General features: G+C 39.9%; 1 protein-coding gene across 7 annotated transcripts in view; it reads right to left on the bottom strand.

Annotated features, from left to right (window-relative positions):
* Positions 1 to 18,671: 18,671 nt before the first annotated feature.
* LOC125263253 (NACHT, LRR and PYD domains-containing protein 3-like) overlaps positions 18,672 to 22,020 on the bottom strand; it is a 43,508-nt gene continuing 40,159 nt past the window's right edge. For 6 of the 7 annotated variants that reach the window (XM_048182237.1, XM_048182240.1, XM_048182242.1 and 3 more), the window contains one exon: positions 18,672 to 19,219. In XM_048182237.1, coding sequence (XP_048038194.1) covers positions 18,672 to 19,219 — 548 coding nt within the window. The remainder of the gene's footprint in view (positions 19,220 to 22,020) is intronic. The other variant, XR_007183738.1, reaches the window with a different exon arrangement.

The raw sequence follows: 22,020 nt of genomic DNA, 5'->3' as shown, positions 1-22,020 counted from the left end.
CTGAGTGCATCCTCCAGGCACGCAAGACAGCCAAAATATAAAAAGTGAAGACAGCCCTCCTGGCCATCACGGGACTGACAGGGAGAGCATGCGAGACTGGAGTGGACTCACTGGCTGGAGCGGGCTCTGGAGTGGACTCACTGGCTGGAGCGGGCTCTGGAGTGGACTCACTGGCTGGAGCGGGCTCTGGAGTGGACTCACTGGCTGGAGCGGGCTCTGGAGTGGACTCACTGGCTGGAGCGGGCTCTGGAGTGGACTCACTGGCTGGAGCGGGCTCTGGAGTGGACTCACTGGCTGGAGCGGGCTCTGGAGTGGACTCACTGGCTGGAGCGGGCTCTGGAGTGGACTCACTGGCTGGAGCGGGCTCTGGAGTGGACTCACTGGCTGGAGCGGGCTCTGGAGTGGACTCACTGGCTGGAGCGGGCTCTGGAGTGGACTCACTGGCTGGAGCGGGCTCTGGAGTGGACTCACTGGCTGGAACGGGCTCTGGAGTGGACTCACTGGCTGGAGCGGGCTCTGGAGTGGACTCACTGGCTGGAGCGGGCACACGGGCTGGAGCGGGTGCTGGAGGTAGTCGAAGCGGCCCATTCCCACGCAGATGCAGGTAATTGGAGAAATTCCAAAAGTTTAACCCCCTTACCAGCTCCATCTCCCACTGCGGCAGAGGTCTATCCAGACAGTTATTAATAGTGTCTTTGAGGACCGTATCAGAGAGACCATACCCCTCCGCCCGTGACCAGAACTTCTGGACGAATGCCCGCACTCCCATTCTCCTCTGGCGGAGAGTCGCCAAAAGGGCCTGAGCCTCCTCAGCCCCCACTGATGACCGGAGTCTCCTGCTGCTGGATCCTTGCATAGTGGTGGTTCGTTCTGTCACGGGTGCACAAGAACAAGATGTAACAGATCCAAGTGCAGCATAAGTATTTATTGGGGAGTCCAGAAACGTAATCCAAGGCAGGCAAGAGGTCAAAATCCAGGTAATCAGTCCACAAAACAACAAGCCAGAGATATAAACAGTGCACGTAACAAATACAACGAACCACAACCAGGGACAGACACAACTGAGATTAAATAGACAAACACTAATTAACAAACACAAAACAGCTGGGTGCAATGATGAATGGTAATTAGTCCAGGGAGTGTATATGGGAAATGTAGTTCATGAAATGAGTGAAACAATGAGTCCGGGAAGGAGTGCCCTCTAGAGGCTGAAGGCACTCTCACAGGTGATCGTGACATTCAGTAGCTAAACATTTTAGATACAGGTCTGAAATAGGTTTTTGCTAATTAAAAGCTTGAATCATATTGGCCCAGGCTGACCAACAGCAACAGATCTAAAAATCAAATTATAAGGGATTTTGTAAATGTTTATCCAATTCTTTTATCTCTAGTTGCACTGCAGTCTATAGCAGTTTTGTTGATACTTTAATTAGACCCATTCACATTTCAGTCATACCCCAACACCCCCCACAGTGTTTCCTTCTTGACAAATTGTGTCACATAACGTAGGGTCCTATGATTTCCGCGATGCAGAAAACGCATGCAGAATTCGCAGAATCCAGTCAAAAAAAATGTATTTACTGTATAATGTGGAATTTGCCAAATTTTGGATGGACAGGCCCTGATGGTGTTACACCGGCCTGTATGAAAACCTGTGCTGACCAGCTGGCCCCCATCTTCACACAGATCATCAACAGATCTCTGGAGTTGTGTAAAGTCCCCTCATGCTTCAAACACTCCACCATCATCCCCATCCCAAAGAAACTCAAGATCACAGGACTTAACGACTACAGACCTGTGGCTCTAACATCTGTGGCCATGAAGTCGTTTGAAAAACTGGTTCTGGCTTATCTGAAGGACATCACTGGACCCTTACTGGACCCCCTGCAGTTTGCTTACCAGAGCAAACAGGTCCGTGGATGATGCAATCAACATGGGATTGCACTTCATGTTCCTGCAACATCTGGACAAAACAGGGACTTATGTGAGGATCCTGTTTGTGGACTTTAGTTCGGCTTTCAACACCATCATCCCAACAGCCCTCCAGACCAAACTGACCCAGCTCTCTGTTCCTAGCTCTATCTGTCAGTGGATCACCAGCTTTCTGACAGACAGGCAAGCAGCTAGTGAGACTGGGGAAATTCATGTCCAACAGCTGCTCCACCAGCACCGGCGCCCCTCAGGGCTGTGTCCTCTCCCCACTGCTCTTCTCCATCTACACCAACAACTGCACCTCTAAACACCCCTCTGTCAAGCTCCTGAAGTTTGCAGACGACATCACAGTCATCGGCCTCATCCAGGATGGTGACGAGTCTGCTTACAGACTGGAGGTTGAACAGCTGGCTGTGTGGTGCAGTCTTAACAAACTGGAGCAGAACACGCTCAAAACATTGGAGATGATCGTGGACTTCAGGAGAAACCCCCCTGCTCTCCCCCACTCACCATCATGAACAGCACTGTGACTGCAGTGGAGTCATTCAGATTCCTGGGAACCACCATCTCTCAGGACCGGAAGTGGGACAATCACACTGACTCCATTGTTAAAAAGTCCCAAGAAAGGTTGTACTTCCTTCACCAGCTGAGGAAGTTTAACCTGCCACAGGAGCTGCTGAAACTGTTTTACTCAGCCAACATTGAGTCTGTCCTGTGCACTCCAATAACTGCCTGGTTTGGTTCAGCTACAAAATCAGACATCAGAAGACTACAGAGAATGGTTCGGACTGCTGAAAGGATTATTGGTGCTCCCCTGCCCACCATTCAAGAACTGTATACATCCAGAGTGAGGAAAAGGGCTCAGAAAATCACTCTGGATCCCTCACATCCAAGTTACCCCATCTTTGTGCTTTTGCCATCTGGCCGGCGTCACTAAACAAATTCCTTGTATGCGCAAGCATACTTGGCAATAAAGCTTATTCTGATTCTGTTAAAATCAAAATGCGATATGGACTAGTGTCTGAATATTAAGCTGCAAAAATACCATGTTGTATTGGACAGAACTGTCTAGGAAGAAACCACTAAAATAAAAATTTTTTTGTCCATTTTGGAACTGCCATGCTTCTGTAACAAAGCTCCATCAATACAGATCACTGAAAAATACACACTTTCTATATGGTCATGTCAAACTTCTCCAAATTTCACCTCCACATGAAAATCAAGGGAATTCTGTTATCATCAAAATGGTTTTTTTTTGTGCAGATTCCTATTGAAATGACGGAACTTTCACAGAAAAATGGAAAGTGTGACCTATTTCACAAGACACTGAAAAACAGCTTACTCTTTGTTTTGTGTGGTTCCTCCAAGTCCTTGTCATTCAGCTGCAGTTTTTTATCATTCTTGTCTGTTATAAACAAATGAGCACAACTGAGAAGACTTTCAATATATGCCATATTCAGTAAAAGCATAGAATACTGACTAAATGATTACCAGTAATTGTGTCACATGTATTTAACAAAGATTAACAGGTGAAACAACAACAAAAGAGATCTTTTCACTTCCTTTTCTTCTCAGGATATAAAAATATAATATAACATGTATAGGATATAAAAATAATAAAAAGCATGCAAATCATAAAAGCACTGCATGGAATGCACTCTCTTTACAAGTACAACAATATCAGAAGTTTTCTTAATCCTTTTTCATTTAAATCGTATTACCTTTTGGAGGTTGTTGATTTTTGTGTTGTCCAACTCCAGCAGTGGACTTCTTTGATTTGTCTGGACACATAAATGATTATTCAATAACAACTCCTAAATATCAGCAAGCACACTCATTTTTTTTCTTCCAGTAATATTTAGCCTTTTCTAGCTTTCCCATCGTTCCCTTTCAGACTGTTGTGAATTAAATTATATTAATAATAGTCAGAGTGTTCTCCAATAATGTCAGCAGTAACAGTTTAAACAATCTTTATTGTCCTGTACACTTTCAGAATATGTTGCCCATAATGCTTTGCAAGACTGAGAGCATGCTGGAAGGAGGAGAATAGTGAACGACGCACACATGTGCACTTCACAAGTGAATTCCTTCTTGTATAACACTGCACAAAACTACAATAAACAGCTCTTTTGTTTTTAATTCAAGTGGTCACTGGTCATTATTGCCTGCTAAGCAAAGAAGACAGACTACATACCTGCTGAATTTGAAGGTGAATCTGAAGCATCATTTTCAGTCATTTCTTTCTCGTTCTCAGAGTCTGATCCATCACTGTCCATCAGTACTGTCTCTAGAAAACACAGACACCACACAAACTAAATAATTAGGAAGCAAACTAAATATTTTTTAAACAGCTACATTCAATAAATGTCTATGACCAACAGTGGTGTTCCTGCTGATTGTAACATGGTATTTGAGATTTTTCAATCAGCTTTATTTTTTCATTGGCATCTGCCAAATAAATAAATAATAAATAAAAAAATATGGAAGAAAATGTGTAAATGAGTTTACTTGGTTATTTACTCAGGCTTGTTTTACCTTGTGGATCAATCTGGATCTCATCGAGATTCCTTCCTTTGAATTCAGATAGCTGTCCTCGTTCCATGGCCATAAGAACTTTACTTATCTTGGCCAGCTGTAATGTACCTTCAGGTAGCCGATAGTACTGTCGATGGACCCTGATGTCGTGCCCTAGGAAGTCAGCAAGATCATCCATTTCATTGTCCTTTAAGTTAAGGACCTTGGACATGGTGGCCATGTGCTTCCTCAGTCTTGTGGAGGATAATGCCGCTGGGTGTTCTGCTCCACAGCTTTGAGCGATCTGACGAATAACATCTGATCCTCTGAAGTGACTGAGTGCTTGTGGTCTTCCAAACATGAACATGTTCTCATCGAGCACATCACAGTTATGGCGAGTCCATCGATGTCACCATATCTGGTGTGAGAAGAATGGGGACCTTTCGTCCACGTTTGCCTCTTATTTCAATCCTCTGGAAATACTTGCAAAGTGACTTCTCAAGGTCTGATAAAGCAAGCTCTACATCTGGATGAGTCGAGGAGGTGTCCCTCAATATAAAAGAATTAAGGGACATCTTGGATACCTCTCCTTCCCTTCTACGATTAAAAAGTATCACCTGACAGAGTGTCACCTTCGCAAGTTCTGCCCAGTGCTTGATACTTGGTTCTTCTTCAAGTTTTGTCTGATACTCCTTACTCTGGCTGTCAAGATACTGGTGCATTTTCTTCACATCTTCAGCAAAGGGAAGAAGTTGTGGAGAGTTTCATTTTGCTTCACTCAAATTTTGGAGGGCCTGGGACGACACGCACTCACTCCATTTAGTGTCGCAGATTTGTTTAAAGGCCTGCACATTGCTAAGTGTATTCTTATCACCGGACATCATTGCCTCACATTCAATAACGTTAGCCATCTTTTTGAGGTTATGCCCTAACTTCAGGGCTAAAGATGGAGCTTTGTACGTGCTTGTTTCCTCATTCAAGCCAGCCACACTGTGAACCGCTTCGATGACACGAGGAAAATTAGCCGATGAATTAGAGGCGTTTAAACCCCCTGCACCAAGAACTACAGAAGTAGAACTAGAGGAATATTGGCTTTAATCACTCAAGTTTACCTTTTATAATTAAGTGTTTTATATAAAATGGATGTTCTTATGAAATATTAATAACATTAAAACATCCTAAAGACTTACTTTTACATTTTTAAATGACCGTTCCAGTAAAGATGTTGTGGTGAGGTGTAAGTAAATCAGAGGACACTTAATGTGGGAACTAGAAACTTTTATTTTCAAGTTTCAATTGATGACCTTGCTATTTATGAGTTACTTTAAAATGTCACGCCATCTTAACCATACTTACATATTATTGTAATATCTACTCAAAATACAACAAGTGGATCAATCCACAGCCCACAACAAACTTCAGTGTCCATTTAATTATTCAGTGGTGACCATAACAAGCTGTGTTATTTACAGGAATAACCATTTCTTTACTGTTGGGGATTCAGAGACGTCAAAAACGACAAAACACTTTGAAGGACATCCACTCCAGCTGTCCTCCTGAACCAGCGAGTGTATTAATGTGTGCATCCAGTCGCTCTAAGGCAACACTGTCCAATGAGAAGCGACTTTGAGGAACATCTACTTCCTCTGGCCACTCAAACACTGGTGCCTCCTGCGAGCTTGATTCTGCTGCTGGTGTCTGAAGAACAGTTTCATTTGCTGGTCCAGCTGTTCTGCCAAACATCTCTTCCATTGCAGTGGATTGCTGTCCTTGTTGTTCCAGACAGCCTCGAACAAAAATCTGCATGGGTGTCTGGTGTTGTTCAGTTCTCAGCCCATGGTTGTTCCACTGTCGAGTAAATGCTGATAAATGCCTGTTGATCCTTGGCACATACACAAAGTGAAGAGCCCCTATGTGCATTTCATTGTCTATGTCCAAGATACCTTCAGTCTCCAGGAAGTGGAATAGATTGTAATATACACTGGTCAGCCCCCGCCACGTCACCCCAGAGCCTCTCAATTCTTTGGTTGTGAACACTCCTGCCTCTTATTGCGCTGCCTCTCCCTGAGCCCCTGAAAATGTTCTTCATCACACAGACATCATGGTTTTCTCCTCCATGATCTGTTCTGACCCTAGAAGGCACTCCATACCTGGCCACAGCATTCAAAAAGGAAGTGATTACAGTGCTGCTGCAGTTGATGTTTGAGGCATGGAGAAAGACTATGAGACGACTTTAGCCATCTAAACCACCATGAATGACAATTCTCCATCTAAAACATAAAATAGAAAAAGAGAAAAAAAATAATTTAATTAAAAAAAAAAGTTATTGAAAAGCCTTACAAAAAGTTCATAGTATTTTTGTTTTTATACTATGGAAGTCAATGACTACCAGCATTCTTTTAAATGTATTCTTGTGTGTTCAAAGAAAGGAACTCATTCAGGTGTTGAACAAGTTAAGGGTAAGTAAATGTGATGAATTTCATGAGTGAACTATCCCTTTAACATTTTATCGTCTTTTGCTGTAAAACCAGCCAAATCTTGTTTTTTTCCCCCCAGAAACTCTTTAGTTTACACAGTACTTACAAATCCCTGTCATTGCCACTATAATCATTTTCCTTAGAAAGGGCAGAATCATGAGGTTGACGTTTCCTTTTGCCAGTGACAAACTATGACAGGTTCATCACACACAATCTTGTTTAGTTCATTTTTGAATGGATAAAAACTAGGGCGTGTAATATTGAAAAATTACATAAATATTTTCTGGAGTTTTATTGTTATTTAGATGACATGTTGCTTAGTGTGTTATTGTGCTGGTACCTTGACAAATAATCTAGACACAATAGGGTTGTTATCCAGCAAATTAAACCAAGTAAAAAAAAAGTTAGCAATACGGGGGAAACCGATATCTACCTTATCAATTTGTGGTTGCCATCTAGGTGCCACAGGGAGTTTGGACCAGCAACACTGTACAACCTTCTGTGTGGTCTTTGTGACATGACCCGTAGTGCTGCTGCCCTTGGGTTGATTCGAACCAAGCTCCTGCGTACTGTGCATTTGTACACGAATTCCAGCTGCCCGCAACTGTGCCCTGACACCCTTGATCCCAGATGGTCTTCTCCAGCAACAATGTCTGTGATCAATGCATCGAGGTCAACATCGGTTACTTCAGAATATGCCAGAGAGCGATTCAAACTGAACCTCCTGAAACAAATATGTAAACATAAGTGTTATTGCTTATCAAAGTAATGTTGAACAATTCACTCTAAATGCTCTTTTCATGCATGAAAATAAAAACATAAAACCGAACTTACTTCATGCAGTGTTTGACTGTAGTCAGAGAAACCTGCAGAATCTCTGCTATTGAAGGAAGACTAAAACCACATGACTTCAGGAAATGAAGTTGCTCTCGAGTGATGCTGTAATGGGTGAAGCTCGATCACCACCACAGGTAAGTGGAGCCTGATAACTGGAACTGGCTGCATGCAACAATGACACTATTGTATCCCTATCCTTTGTTTTAGGACACTAGAGGTTATACAATATTAGGCCAAAAGAAAGAAAAGGATTTTAAATGTACCAAGATGTTTAAAGGGTTAGTTCATCCAAAAATTAAAATTCTGTCATTTATTACTCTCCCTCATGTCGTTTCACACCCGTAAAACCTTCGTTAATCTTCAGAACACAAATTAAGATATTTTTGATGAAATCCGATGGCTCAGTGAGGCCTCCATAGGGAGCAATGACATTTCCTCTCTCAAGATCCATTAATGTACTAAAAACATATTTAAATCAGTTCATGTGAGTACATTGGTTCAATATTAATATTATAAAGCGACGAGAATATTTTTGGAGCGCCAAAAAAACAAAATAACGACTTATTTAGTGATGGCCAATTTCAAAACACTGCTTCAGGAAGCTTCGGATCATAAATGAATCAGCGTGTCGAATCAGCTGTTCGGAGCGCCAAAGTCACATGATTTCAGCAGTTTGACACGCGATCCGAACCGCTGATTCAAAACAAAAGATTCAAAACGCTCCGAAGCTTCATGAAGCAGTGTTTTAAAATCACCCATCACTAGATATTGTTTTTTTGAAGCACAAAAATTATTCTTGTCTCTTTATAATATTAAGACAGATCCACTGAACTCACATGAACTGATTCAAATATGTTTTTAGCAGCTTTATCCCTCTATGGTATGCATTATGTTCTAACCATGAAGTATTTTTTCAAATAAGTTTTTATTGCATGAAATAGCTTCAGTTATGAAATCCAAAAAGGATTTTTGAGGGGGAACTTAGGGAAACGTTGTCATATGGCAACTCTGTACCACAATGGAAAACGGTCAAAAAAGTAGTTTTTCTATAAAATTATGATTTTCTTTTGTATTTAAATGCACATTTCTTTTAGAAACTGATAGTTATTTATACATAAATACAACTATACTACAAAAAACACTTTAAAATAAATAAATAAGTGCAATCATATTGTTGATGCAGTTATCTATAAAAAATCCCAATGGGGAAAAGCTGCAGTTCCACTGTGGTACAGAGCTGCCATAAGAAACCTTGATATTTTCTCAATTTACAGTAAAACTCTGTTGGACAAAGTTGATTTGTGATTAAAACTTTATAATCTACTTATCAAAGATGCTGAAAAAAATCCCCTCTGAGAAGAGATGTGTAGAAATTAGTTAAATAGAGCAATTTCTGGAGCACTTCTACAGCGTCTTCAGTGGGAAAGAGAGTGTTTAAGGGACATACAAATGTCATGGGAATTAACAACAGCACATCATTCGCAACTTTAAGGCCTTTTAATTCCCATAGTACAATATATTGTGTTTGTTCTGAATAACAAGGACATGAGTAGAAATGAATTGTGGCCATATGGCAGCTCTGTACCATAGAGGGTTCTGGATCTTGAGAGTTTCAATGGCTTTGCTCTCAATGCAGGCCTCACTGAGCCATCAGATTTCATCAAAAATATTTTAATTTGTGTTCTGAAGATGATCGAAGGTCTTACGGGTGTGGAACAACATGAGGGTGAGTAATTAATGACATTATTTTCATTTTGGGTTCATTTTAACCCTTTAATCTCCTCTAAGTTACACAAATGTGCCAACAGGTGGCAGTATAGCACCAAATATAACTGATGGGGTGCAGCATATATCCACCTTACTGTGTTAGTTCATATTGGGACAGAGAGAGTGAAGATCTCACTTCTTCATGATCTCTTTCATTTGTGTGTGTAAGTAATGAACTTAACTAATGTTAAATGTTTGAATATGATTATTTTGGGTCAAAGTATGTCTGTTATCGTTACGTTCTGCTGGATTCATGATCACAGTTTCACGACTGCAATAGTGTTCGGTGTGATTCTGGACTTATTGTGTATTAAAACTGATATTGATGTCACTGTATAGTGTTCTGTGTGACCTTATTGTGAATCTTTAAGATGCCATTTTAATCATCACAGTTTCAGTGTTCGTTTACTTCACTGTGTCACTCAATGTATATTGATAAGAAATATGAGCTGTGTAAAGATGTGTAGATCATTTAATTCAGTGATAGTGTGTAACCTATTGTGTTTTCTACATTTCTTTGTAGGAAACACACACACACACACACACACACACACACACACACACACACACACACACACTACAAAGATTTCACTATTAAAACCAAGTGATACATTTTCCTCTTTTATTTAAAGAAAAATGTGTGCAATTTTGAGGCTTGATTTGAGGAACAAAATATGGAAAGAAGGCTAGCCTTTTATTTTAAGAGAATTATTTCAGTTATACAGCTTTATTTATTGACACCATTTGAAAGTGAACCTATGCTGGTCCAGGACCAGTTTATGAGCAGCACTTGACCAGCTCAAACCAGTTTCAAATCCTCCCTTAACCAGCAGATGCTGTTTGTTTAAACAGTGTCTGTCACATGATCACTTCAAAACAAACTCATGACTGAGATTGAGAGACAAAGCATTATGATCAAGTTCTGGTGTGAAACTGCACTGATTAAAGCAGAACTAAGCAGGATTTGCGAAGCTCCCCCTGCAGGTTCCTTCAGTGAATCACACTGTCGTAAATGCTCCAAGCGCAGCTCTGGACTACAACGCTCACCAGCGCAGTACACTGTCAATAGTATGTAAATCTTTCAAAAGGAAATGAATACTCAACTTGGACAACAGTCAGGAGCAACACATGCCTTGGCATTAGCTTTGAAATCTTGTATTGGTCTAAAGTGAAGCCAGTCGCTGACGCAATGTAAACAATATTCTGGGAATTTACTATACTATTGAAACTACCGGTTGAACTGCAGTTGTCTCACATAAAGCCCGTACATGACAAATAGAGAAACACTCATCAATCCCACCACTTAGTAACATAGCAGGTGAATTAGCATGCTTGCATCTCTGCGAGCCGATAAGCTAAGTACATGACATAACAGTGGTTATATCTCGAAGAACATGAAATAACAATAGATCTAATGGAAATAGTAAGAAAATAAAGTTGTTTGGCAAAGTTACTTACAAGTTCAACAACATAAAAGCCACGTCAGAATCGGTTTAAAGTCCTTCGCTCTGTTTCAGTTGACGCCATTCCGTTAAAGCTGGTCCAAGGTTGACTCGAGAATGAGCTCTCTCTTGGTCTAGTTCACGTTTTCTCTTCCGAGTATCTTCGGACAATGGTTTCCTCTGTTTTTTAGTGGCTCCGCTATGACTGATGATGAAATACATGTCGTTTTGGTATGATCGAAGTGAGATCATACTGTGTGGGGTCGCTATGTGTACACTCACCTAAAGGATTATTAGGAACACCTGTTCAATTTCTCATTAATACAATTATCTAATCAACCAATCACATGGCAGTTGCTTCAATGCATTTAGGGCATGTATTTATAATGCATTTATTCTCCTGAACTCCAAACTGAATGTCAGAATGGGAAAGAAAGTTGATTTAAGCAATTTTGAGCGTGGCATGGTTGTTGGTGCCAGACGGGCCGGTCTGAGTATTTCACAATCTGCTCAGTTACTGGGATTTTCACGCACAACCATTTCTAGGGTTTACAAAGAATGGTGTGAAAAGGGAAAAACATCCAGTATGCGGCAGTCCTGTGGGCGAAAATGCCTTGTTGATGCTAGAGGTCAGAGGAGAATGGGCCGACTGATTCAAGCTGATAGAAGAGCAACTTTGACTGAAATAACCACTCATTACAACCGAGGTATGCAGCAAAGCATTTGTGAAGCCACAACACGCACAACCTTGAGGCGGATGGGCTACAACAGCAGAAGACCCCACCGGGTACCACTCATCTCCACTACAAATAGGAAAAAGAGGCTACAATTTGCACAAGCTCACCAAAATTGGACAGTTGAAGACTGGAAAAATGTTGCCTGGTCTGATGAGTCTTGATTTCTGTTGAGACATTCAGATGGTAGAGTCAGAATTTGGCGTAAACAGAATGAGAACATGGATCCATCATGCCTTGTTACCACTGTGCAGGCTGGTGGTGGTGGTGTAATGGTGTGGGGGATGTTTTCTTGGCACACTTTAGGCCCCTTAGTGCCAATTGGGCATCGTTTAAATGTCACGGCCTACCTGAGCATTGTTTCTGACCATGCCCATCCCTTTATGACCACCATGTACCCATCCTCTGATGGCTACTTCCAGCAGGATAATGCACCATGTCACAAAGCTCGAATCATTTCAAATTAGTTTCTTGAACATGACAATGAGTTCACTGTACTACAATGGCCCCCACAGTCACCAGATCTCAACCCAATAGAGCATCTTTGGGATGTGGTGGAACGGGAGCTTCGTGCCCTGGATGTGCATCCCACAAATCTCCATCAACTGCAAGATACTATCCTATCAATATGGGCCAACATTTCTAAAGAATCAATGCCACGTAGAATTAAGGCAGTTCTGAAGGCGAAAGGGGGTCAAACACAGTATTAGTATGGTGTTCCTTTAGGTGAGTGTATATTGAATTGCCGTAAAGCATTTTGTCACTCTCGTGTGAACGTGAACATGAGGCGAGATTGTATCGGTTCGCCGCAGCTCAACTTGCAAGTGCTGTATTCTGGTGTAGACGTGCCAGAGGGGGTTAGTGGATGCCTCAAACACACCACTACAAGTCAATTAACCATCGTAAGGACTTTGAAAACTATTTATGAAGGTAAAAAAAGTTACTTAGTTCTGCTTTAATGAGCGTTTGAGATCGTTCCTCATTACTGTTCGACACACACAAGCTTTTAGCAAGTATGACTGCTTTTATATGTCAGATATTAGGATCTTTCTCACAGAAACTTATTCATGAACATGTTTTTATGTGATAAAATGATCTTTCTCAATGACACAGAAAATTTAAGCAGTTTTTTATATCTTGCATTTTATATTTAGTTTGTGTTTTATTTATGGTTACAGTATAAACAAGACAGAATAAAAGCATGTTTGACAACAAAAAATGCTTTATTCATTATGATCTTAACCTGAAAAAGGCAGTACATGTTGTGATTAAGTCATTTTCATTAATAGAAATAAGTGAATTTATTTGTGAGACAAAAAATTAAAAAAGCACATAAGTGTAGAGTTTATGATGTAATTTACAGATGTACAATTTAAGATGGAAATTATTCATGTGACCCTTTAAAAACAAATATTAAATATGAGTAATCTTATTATATTTTTGCTGTTACAACAGTGAACGTTTTCCTACACACTGATATGAATAAAATACTTCAAATGATAATTGAAAGTCAGTCTCGGGTAAACCATCATCCTTAAAACCATCGCCGGCTGAGAAAAGTTAGTTTTTTAAATAAAAATAAAGAAATAAAGCAGAAAGAAGTCGCACTGCAACAATCAAGACACAAGCCATAATCACATCAACTGCAGACACTGTTGAGCAATTTACAGTCAAGAAATGAATTAATACAATTATTATATTTGATTTACTGACAATAGGAATAAAAGTAACATCACAATAAATAAATACACACACACAAGTCAACAACACATGAAACAACGCTTTATTCAAACTTATTGATCTAACAATCACGTGTTTACAGTCCTGCTGCATCTCGACACGTCAGAATCTCACGAGAATCGGTACGTCACCCGGGTAATTCTCGCTACTCTTTTATGATCACTGAGGTTTCTGACACACTTATTCTCTTGCCTACTGCTTTTCTCCTACTATATAGTAGAGAAGTAGATGGTTTCAGACTCTTTCAGTCAGAGTGTCTCAACTCTCATATTTAATGGCTCTGACGAATAGTTGTTCTCACTGTCCAATGACACCGCGTGTTACATTTACAGTGACAGAGGATTGGCTCTTCAGACTGAGGTGAAAGTTGATTGGTTGCTCCACGTGTGTCCTGACCAATGGCGTTTTAAACTCAATTGACAAATGGATAAAGAAAAGCAATTGACCAATGCTTTTTAAAAAGAGATTTAAAATTATTTATTAATGTACTTTTTATTGTTCTATTAATCTATGTTTTAAAACATGAATCAAATAAACAGTTTTAAGTTTGTGTATTTATTCAAACATGTAAAAACGTCCATTAATGTTTGAATGATTAAATTGATGAATTGATTGTTGATGTTATTTTTCAGTGGGTTAGTGGATCTAAATCTGTAAGTGTCACTCCTGCTCCTCATAACGACACCACATGACACAATATACATGAACACTGAGTTCAACATTTATTACAATATTTCAACATTTATTTCATCATGTGATTTTGAGTCATTTGGTCCTCCATACAGTATTGACACAAATACTTCAGCTACAGTCATATTTGCATTATATCTCAGTTAATATCTGTTCAGATCACTTCAGCAAACTGCACATTTTCACGTTTTAGTGAATAAAATAACTGAATTATGATCCATAATAATTCAACAGTAGTTAAAGTAAATATATTTAATGAAGTGAGATGATGAATGTCATATTTGATGATGTCAGAATGATCATATTTCACACGATGATTCATATTCATCATCAATTCATATCTGATTCATGATTGGAGCACAAACACTAGAGGAACATCACATGACTGATGACAGTCACATGTTCTTCATCAATTTATTGTGTCGTGATATTTAAGTATTAATGTAATGAACAGACTCTATAACATCTGATTCATCATCAGCTCAAAGCATTATGGGTAGAGTCTCACTGTCATTGATTCATTATCAGCTCATAGCATTAAGGGTAGAGTCTCTCTGTTCTGATTCATCAAATCAGTTTCACTGATGATCCATAATAAACTCTAAACCCAGGATAGAGCGGTTGACTGAATGTGGTCTGGACTGTGTGGATGAGGCTCTGCTCAAAGCATTATGGGTAGAGTCTCTCTGTTCTGATTCATCAGCTCAAAGCATTATGGGTAGAGTCTCTCTGTTCTGTCTCTGTTCAAAGCATTATGGGTAGAGTCAGCTCATTATGGGTAGAGTTCTGATTCATCATCAGCTCAAAGCATTATGGGTAGAGTCTCTCTGTTCTGATTCATCAACAGCTCAAAGCATTATGGGTAGAGTCTCTCTGTTCATCATCAGCTCAAAGCATTATGGGTAGAGTCTCTCTGTTCTGATTCATCAACAGCTCATTATGGGTGATCATCATCAGCTCAAAGCATTATGGGTAGAGTCTCTCTGTTCTGATTCATCAGCTCAAAGCATTATGGGTAGAGTCTCTCTGTTCTGATTCATCATCAGCTCAAAGCATTATGGGTAGAGTCTCTCTGTTCTGATTCATCATTCAGCTCAAAGCATTATGGGTAGAGTCTCTCTGTTCTGATTCATCAGCTCAAAGCATTATGGGTAGAGTCTCTGTTCTGATTCATCATCGGCTCAAAGCATTATGGGTAGAGTCTCTGTTCTGATTCATCATCGGCTCAAAGCATTATGGGTAGATCTGTTCTGCTCAAAGCATTATGGGTAGAGTCTCTCTGTTCTGATTCATCATTGGCTCAAAGCATTATGGGTAGAGTCTCTGTTCTGATTCATCATTGGCTCAAAGCATTATGGGTAGAGTCTCTCTGTTCTGATTCATCATCGGCTCAAAGCATTATGGGTAGAGTCTCTGTTCTGATTCATTAACAGCTCAAAGCATTATGGGTAGAGTCTCTCTGTTCTGATTCATTAACAGCTCAAAGCATTATGGGTAGAGTCTCTGTTCTGATTCATCATCAGCTCAAAGCATTATGGGTAGAGTCTCTCTGTTCTGATTCATCAACAGCTCAAAGCATTATGGGTAGAGTCTCTGTTCATCAGATTCATCATCAGCTCAAAGCATTATGGGTAGAGTCTCTCTGTTCTGATTCATCATCGGCTCAAAGCATTATGGGTAAGTCTCTGTTCTGTCAGCTCAAAGCATTATGGGTAGAGTCTCTCTGTTCTGATTCATCATCGGCTCAAAGCATTATGGGTAGAGTCTCTGTTCTGATTCATAACAGCTCAAAGCATTATGGGTAGAGTCTCTCTGTTCTGATTCATCATAACAGCTCAAAGCATTATGGGTAGAGTCTCTGTTCTGATTCATCATCAGCTCAAAGCATTATGGGTAGAGTCTCTCTGTTCTGATTCATCATCAAAGCATTATGGGTAGAGCTCAAAGCATTATGGGTAGAGTCTCTCTGTTCTGATTCATCATCGGCTCAAAGCATTATGGGTAGAGTCTCTCTGTTCTGATTCATCATCGGCTCAAAGCATTATGGGTAGAGTCTCTCTGTTCTGATTCATCATCGGCTCAAAGCATTATGGGTAGAGTCTCTCTGTTCTGATTCATCATCGGCTCAAAGCATTATGGGTAGAGTCTCTGTTCTGATTCATTATGGGTAGATCATCATCAGCTCAAAGCATTATGGGTAGAGTCTCTCTGATTCATCATTCAAAGCATTATGGGTGATCATCATCAGCTCAAAGCATTATGGGTAGAGTCTCTCTGTTCTGATTCATTCATCAGCTCAAAGCATTATGGGTAGAGTCTCTCTGTTCTGATTCATGTCAGCTCAAAGCATTATGGGTAGATTCATCATCAGCTCAAAGCATTATGGGTAGAGTCTCTGTTCTGATTCATCGTCAGCTCAAAGCATTATGGGTAGAGTCTAGAGTCTCTCTGTTCTGATTCATCATTGGCTCAAAGCATTATGGGTAGAGTCTCACTGTTCTGATTCATCATCGGCTCAAAGCATTATGGGTAGAGTCTCTGTTCTGATTCATCATTAGCTCAAAGCATTATGGGTAGAGTCTCTGTTCTGATTCATCATTAGCTCAAAGCATTATGGGTAGAGTCTCTCTGTTCAAAGCATTATGGGTGAGTCTCTCTGTTCATCATCAGCTCAAAGCATTATGGGTAGAGTCTCTCTGTTGTGATTCATCATCAGCTCAAAGCATTATGGGTAGAGTCTCTCTGTTCTGATTCATCATCGGCTCAAAGCATTATGGGTAGAGTCTCTCTGTTCTGATTCATCAAAGCATTATGGGTAGATCGGCTCAAAGCATTATGGGTAGAGTCTCTCTGTTCTGATTCATCAACAGCTCAAAGCATTATGGGTAGAGTCTCATATCAGCTCAGAGCATTATGGGTATAGTCTCTCTGTTCTGATTCATCAACAGCTCAAAGCATTATGGGTAGAGTCTCTCTGTTCTGATTCATCATCAGCTCAAAGCATTATGGGTAGAGTCTCTGTTCTGATTCATCATCGGCTCAAAGCATTATGGGTAGAGTCTCTGTTCTGATTCATCATCAGCTCAAAGCATTATGGGTAGAGTCTCTCTGTTCTGATTCATCATCGGCTCAAAGCATTATGGGTAGAGTCTCATCATCAGCTCAAAGCATTATGGGTAGAGTCTCTCTGTTCTGATTCATCAGTCAGCTCAAAGCATTATGGGTAGAGTCTCACTGTTCTGATTCATCATCGGATCAAAGCATTATGGGTAGAGTCTCTCTGTTCTGATTCATCGTCAGCTCAAAGCATTATGGGTAGCGTCTCATCATCAGCTCAAAGCATTATGGGTAGAGTCTCTGTTCTGATTCATCGTCAGCTCAAAGCATTATGGGTAGAGTCTCATTGTTCTGATTCATCATTGGCTCAAAGCATTATGGGTAGAGTCTCACTGTTCTGATTCATCATCGGCTCAAAGCATTATGGGTAGAGTCTCTGTTCTGATTCATCATTAGCTCAAAGCATTATGGGTAGAGTCTCTGTTCTGATTCATCATTAGCTCAAAGCATTATGGGTAGAGTCTCTCTGTTCTGATTCATCATCAGCTCAAAGCATTATGGGTAGAGTCTCTCTGTTGTGATTCATCATCAGCTCAAAGCATTATGGGTAGAGTCTCTCTGTTCTGATTCATCATCGGCTCAAAGCATTATGGGTAGAGTCTCTCTGTTCTGATTCATCATCGGCTCAAAGCATTATGGGTAGAGTCTCTCTGTTCTGATTCATCAACAGCTCAAAGCATTATGGGTAGAGTCTCATCATCAGCTCAAAGCATTATGGGTAGAGTCTCTCTGTTCTGATTCATCAACAGCTCAAAGCATTATGGGTAGAGTCTCTCTGTTCTGATTCATCATTGGCTCAAAGCATTATGGGTAGAGTCTCTGTTCTGATTCATCATCGGCTCAAAGCATTATGGGTAGAGTCTCTCTCTCTGTTCTGATTCATCATCAGCTCAAAGCATTATGGGTAGATCTCATCATTAGCTCAAAGCATTATGGGTAGAGTCTCACTGTTCTGATTCATCATCGGCTCAAAGCATTATGGGTAGAGTCTCTCTGTTCTGATTCATCATCGGCTCAAAGCATTATGGGTAGAGTCTCTCTGTTCTGATTCATCATCAGCTCAAAGCATTATGGGTAGAGTCTCTCTGTTCTGATTCATCATCAGCTCAAAGCATTATGGGTAGAGTCTCATCATCAGCTCAAAGCATTACGGGTAGAGTCTCTCTGTTCTGATTCATCATCAGCTCAAAGCATTATGGGTAGAGTCTCTCTGTTCTGATTCATCATCAGCTCAAAGCATTATGGGTTGAGTCTCTCTGTTCTGATTCATCAACAGCTCAAAGCATTATGGGTAGAGTCTCATCATCAGCTCAAAAGCATTATGGGTAGAGTCTCTCTGTTCTGATTCATCGTCAGCTCAAAGCATTATGGGTAGAGTCTCATCTGTTCTGATTCATCATCGGCTCAAAGCATTATGGGTATCACAGTTTCACTGATGATCCAGTAGGAACCCCAAACCCAGGATAGAGTGGTTGAGTGAATGTGGTCTGGACTGTGTGGATGTGGATCATTGTGTCTCCAGAGACGCTGTAGAAGGACAGAGTTCCTGCACTGTGATCCACATACACTCCTACTCTATAGTGTTTCTGCTTATTCACTGTTCTGCTGATGATGGGCTTTACAGGGAGAACAGTCAGTATGTTATTGTGTATGAATGAGTAACTGTAGGGAGAGCAGGTCAAATTCCAGGACTGATCATTACCTCCAAACACACACTCATCACCCCGTCCCTTCCTGCTGATGCTCTTATATGACACTGATATAAACACACCAACACTGCACTCAATCTCCCAGTAACAGCGTCGATCACTCACACTCTCTCTACACAACACCTGAGGACTCTCATCAAATCTGTCTGGATGATCAGGATACGACTGGAATGTGACAGTGTTAGTAATCACTGTGTTCCTCTCAGACAGACGGAGGCGTTTATTCACTGTGTTCAGATCCAGAGTGATCTGATGGGAATCTGATGGAGATAAAACACATCACAATCAGGAATCATAAATCTGTCCATCTTTTAATCTACACTGTAAACATGATTTCTGCTGCTTGTTAAATGAACTTCATTAAAATGAGTTAAACCACACAATTACTGCACATTCTGTCCTGATTTAATCGAGTAAATCCACTTAAACACGTCAAACTGAAGTTCACTTCATCATTTGTGTTGAACGAACTGAAACTGGGCAGTTCCCAGCATGGTTTGCTCTGGTCTGGATCTATTCCAGAATCTTGAGTTCAGATCTGACGAGTTCATGTAGGATTCGTCTCAGATCTGAACTTGATTTAGGATCTTCTCGTCTCTCACAGAATCTCATCTGTAGTTGTGAATCTTAAAACCTCCATCAGTTTGGTGATCGACTCTCAGGTCTGTTACCAAGAGCAGCTGCTGTGAAGAAACGCTCCAGATTAAAATGGAGGATCAAAACAGCTGTGCTTTAATGAAGTTTTGATCAAAGCCTGTCACTGTATTTCATGAGTCTGTCATTATTCATCAGTGTTTTGTGTCAAAGTGTTCAGAAAGTCTTTCCATCGCTGATCTTCATAGTTCATCATTAACTCTTTCCTGCCAAACACAGAATTTTCCAGGTTTCCATGTTTTCACTGTTACACATCATCTGAATGAGTACAGACTCTGCTTGATTAAAACTCATTTTTAAAACTCGTGATTTTGATCATGAATCATCATCTGTCTGCGTCGATTATCTTTTCATCTTCCAATCTCCAGCGGAACCACTTCAAAATAAAAGTCCCGATAGGAATAATAACTCAAATGGCGGAAAAAAATTTAAAAAACAAAATAAGTACATGATGGATCCGAAATGGTCAATATTCATATTCATGCACTTTTATTAATATTCATTTTTAATCATTTATGGCTAATGATTTATCAGTTTTACTTTTGCTTTCATATATTTATGTACTCATACTTTATAGATTAATTCTTATCATATTTTCAAGGATTTACTTGTTATTGTACCCTTATGGTTATTTTATATTTAAGAGTATGTTATGTTCAATTGTTCTTCAAGTGTTCCAGTGTGACAGCCAGGTCATGCTGACACGTTTGTGGTTAGACATTGGACGCCTGCCAAGTACTGGAGAAGTGATGTTTTTCAGAATTATTGCTCATTTGAATCTGATCAAAATATGTCTGCTGACATTTGCAAAATTCCCTATAGGGGATAAAACAACTATTTTTGACACTGGATCAGTAGATGACGTAATGGGTGAAATTAACCTTTTCTTTTAGAACAAAAACATCAATTTGAGTGGGATGTAAATTTCCCTATATGCTCATGGTACAGTATAAAGCTGACCGGGTCATTAATAATTTGGCTTTTTCCCTCCTTTGCTCTCCTTGGCTCCTACTTCTTGTCTCTTATCTGCAAATGTCTTAATTATTGCTCTTTTTGATCTTCATCTATTAGATACAATACTCTTGATTTTACAATACTCTAAATTTTATTATTAACTATTGACTAATACTTTATGATGGTTATTTTACCTTTTGGTTTTATTAAGTATTTTCATTATCGATTAAAGTTTGCGTGTGAGGCTAAATTTAATTGTAATGAATAAATAATTTTTCATCAACTTTATCTACTGCCTGGATCTCATTTTCACAAGTTTTTGCATCAGTACACAAATAATACTAAAACACACACTTAATTAATACTGATATAGTGTGGGGGGGGGGGGGGGGGGAACTATACTAAATAATGAATTAGTTTTAATAATTAAATAATGATTTTTGTTTCAAATAATACTTAATATGACACCAGTGGGGTTGTGTGTGTTTCTGTCGAGTTAGGATGCTTCTGTAATACACTTTTGGGTTCTGGAAACTGCCATGGCCACCAAACAGGGACAGGATCTGAAGTTAGGACTGATGTAATATGTGTGTTGGATTTTGTGGTTTAAGCTGAATATACCAGCTACGGGCACATTTAATGAGGACAGGGGTCATGTCCTTGAATTAGATTTCATTTTTTCCCAGAAATTCCTAATTGGCACCATGTCCTTAATCCCACAAAATGATTTTACAGACCCTGCGTCCCAATACCCATTTACTAAATAGTGTGTGAGATTAAAGTTTCACCCAAAAATGAAGTTTCTGTCATAACTCTCCCCCATGTCTCCACACCCGTAAGACCTTCATTATCTTGACACAAATTAAGATATTTTTGATGAAGTCTGAGTTAAGACTTATGATTTAAACTCATAAACTGGTTTAAGTTTATGACTGTCCATAGACAGCAATATAATCAACACTCAAGGTCCAGAAAGCACTAAAGACATCATTAAAACAGTCTGTCGAGCGGCTTGATAAATTTGACGTAGAAATGATGAAAGCTCACAGAGATCAACAGAGGCATTAATGTAATATGGTCACGAGTTTATTTTCAGAGAAGAGAGCTTTAGTTTGCATTTCTTTATTAATGACAGTAGAAAGATGAATGTTAAGTGCTTCTTTATATTTCACTGCTGAACTGAAAAAGCCACAAACTAGAGGAGAGGATTGTTTATAAAGTCGTTCAGACATTTCGTTTTCATCACTCTAAGTTCATAGGTGAACCAAGGAAAGGAGTGGATGGACGGGAAGTTCAGTTTTTAATGAGCAAGGTCATCCGATGATCAAATGATTCATTAAGTTAAAGGTCTCATCAGGGGTCAGGAGGTTAATGAGGAAGGAAGAGGGGAAGCAGCAATAGAAACAGAAAAATTATAGCGGTTACAGATTTCAGGTACAGTAAGATACAGTAG

This window comes from Megalobrama amblycephala, linkage group LG2 (genome assembly GCF_018812025.1).
Source record: "Megalobrama amblycephala isolate DHTTF-2021 linkage group LG2, ASM1881202v1, whole genome shotgun sequence".
Taxonomy (NCBI): Eukaryota; Metazoa; Chordata; class Actinopteri; order Cypriniformes; family Xenocyprididae; genus Megalobrama; species Megalobrama amblycephala.
This window is presented reverse-complemented; position numbering and strand designations above follow the sequence as displayed.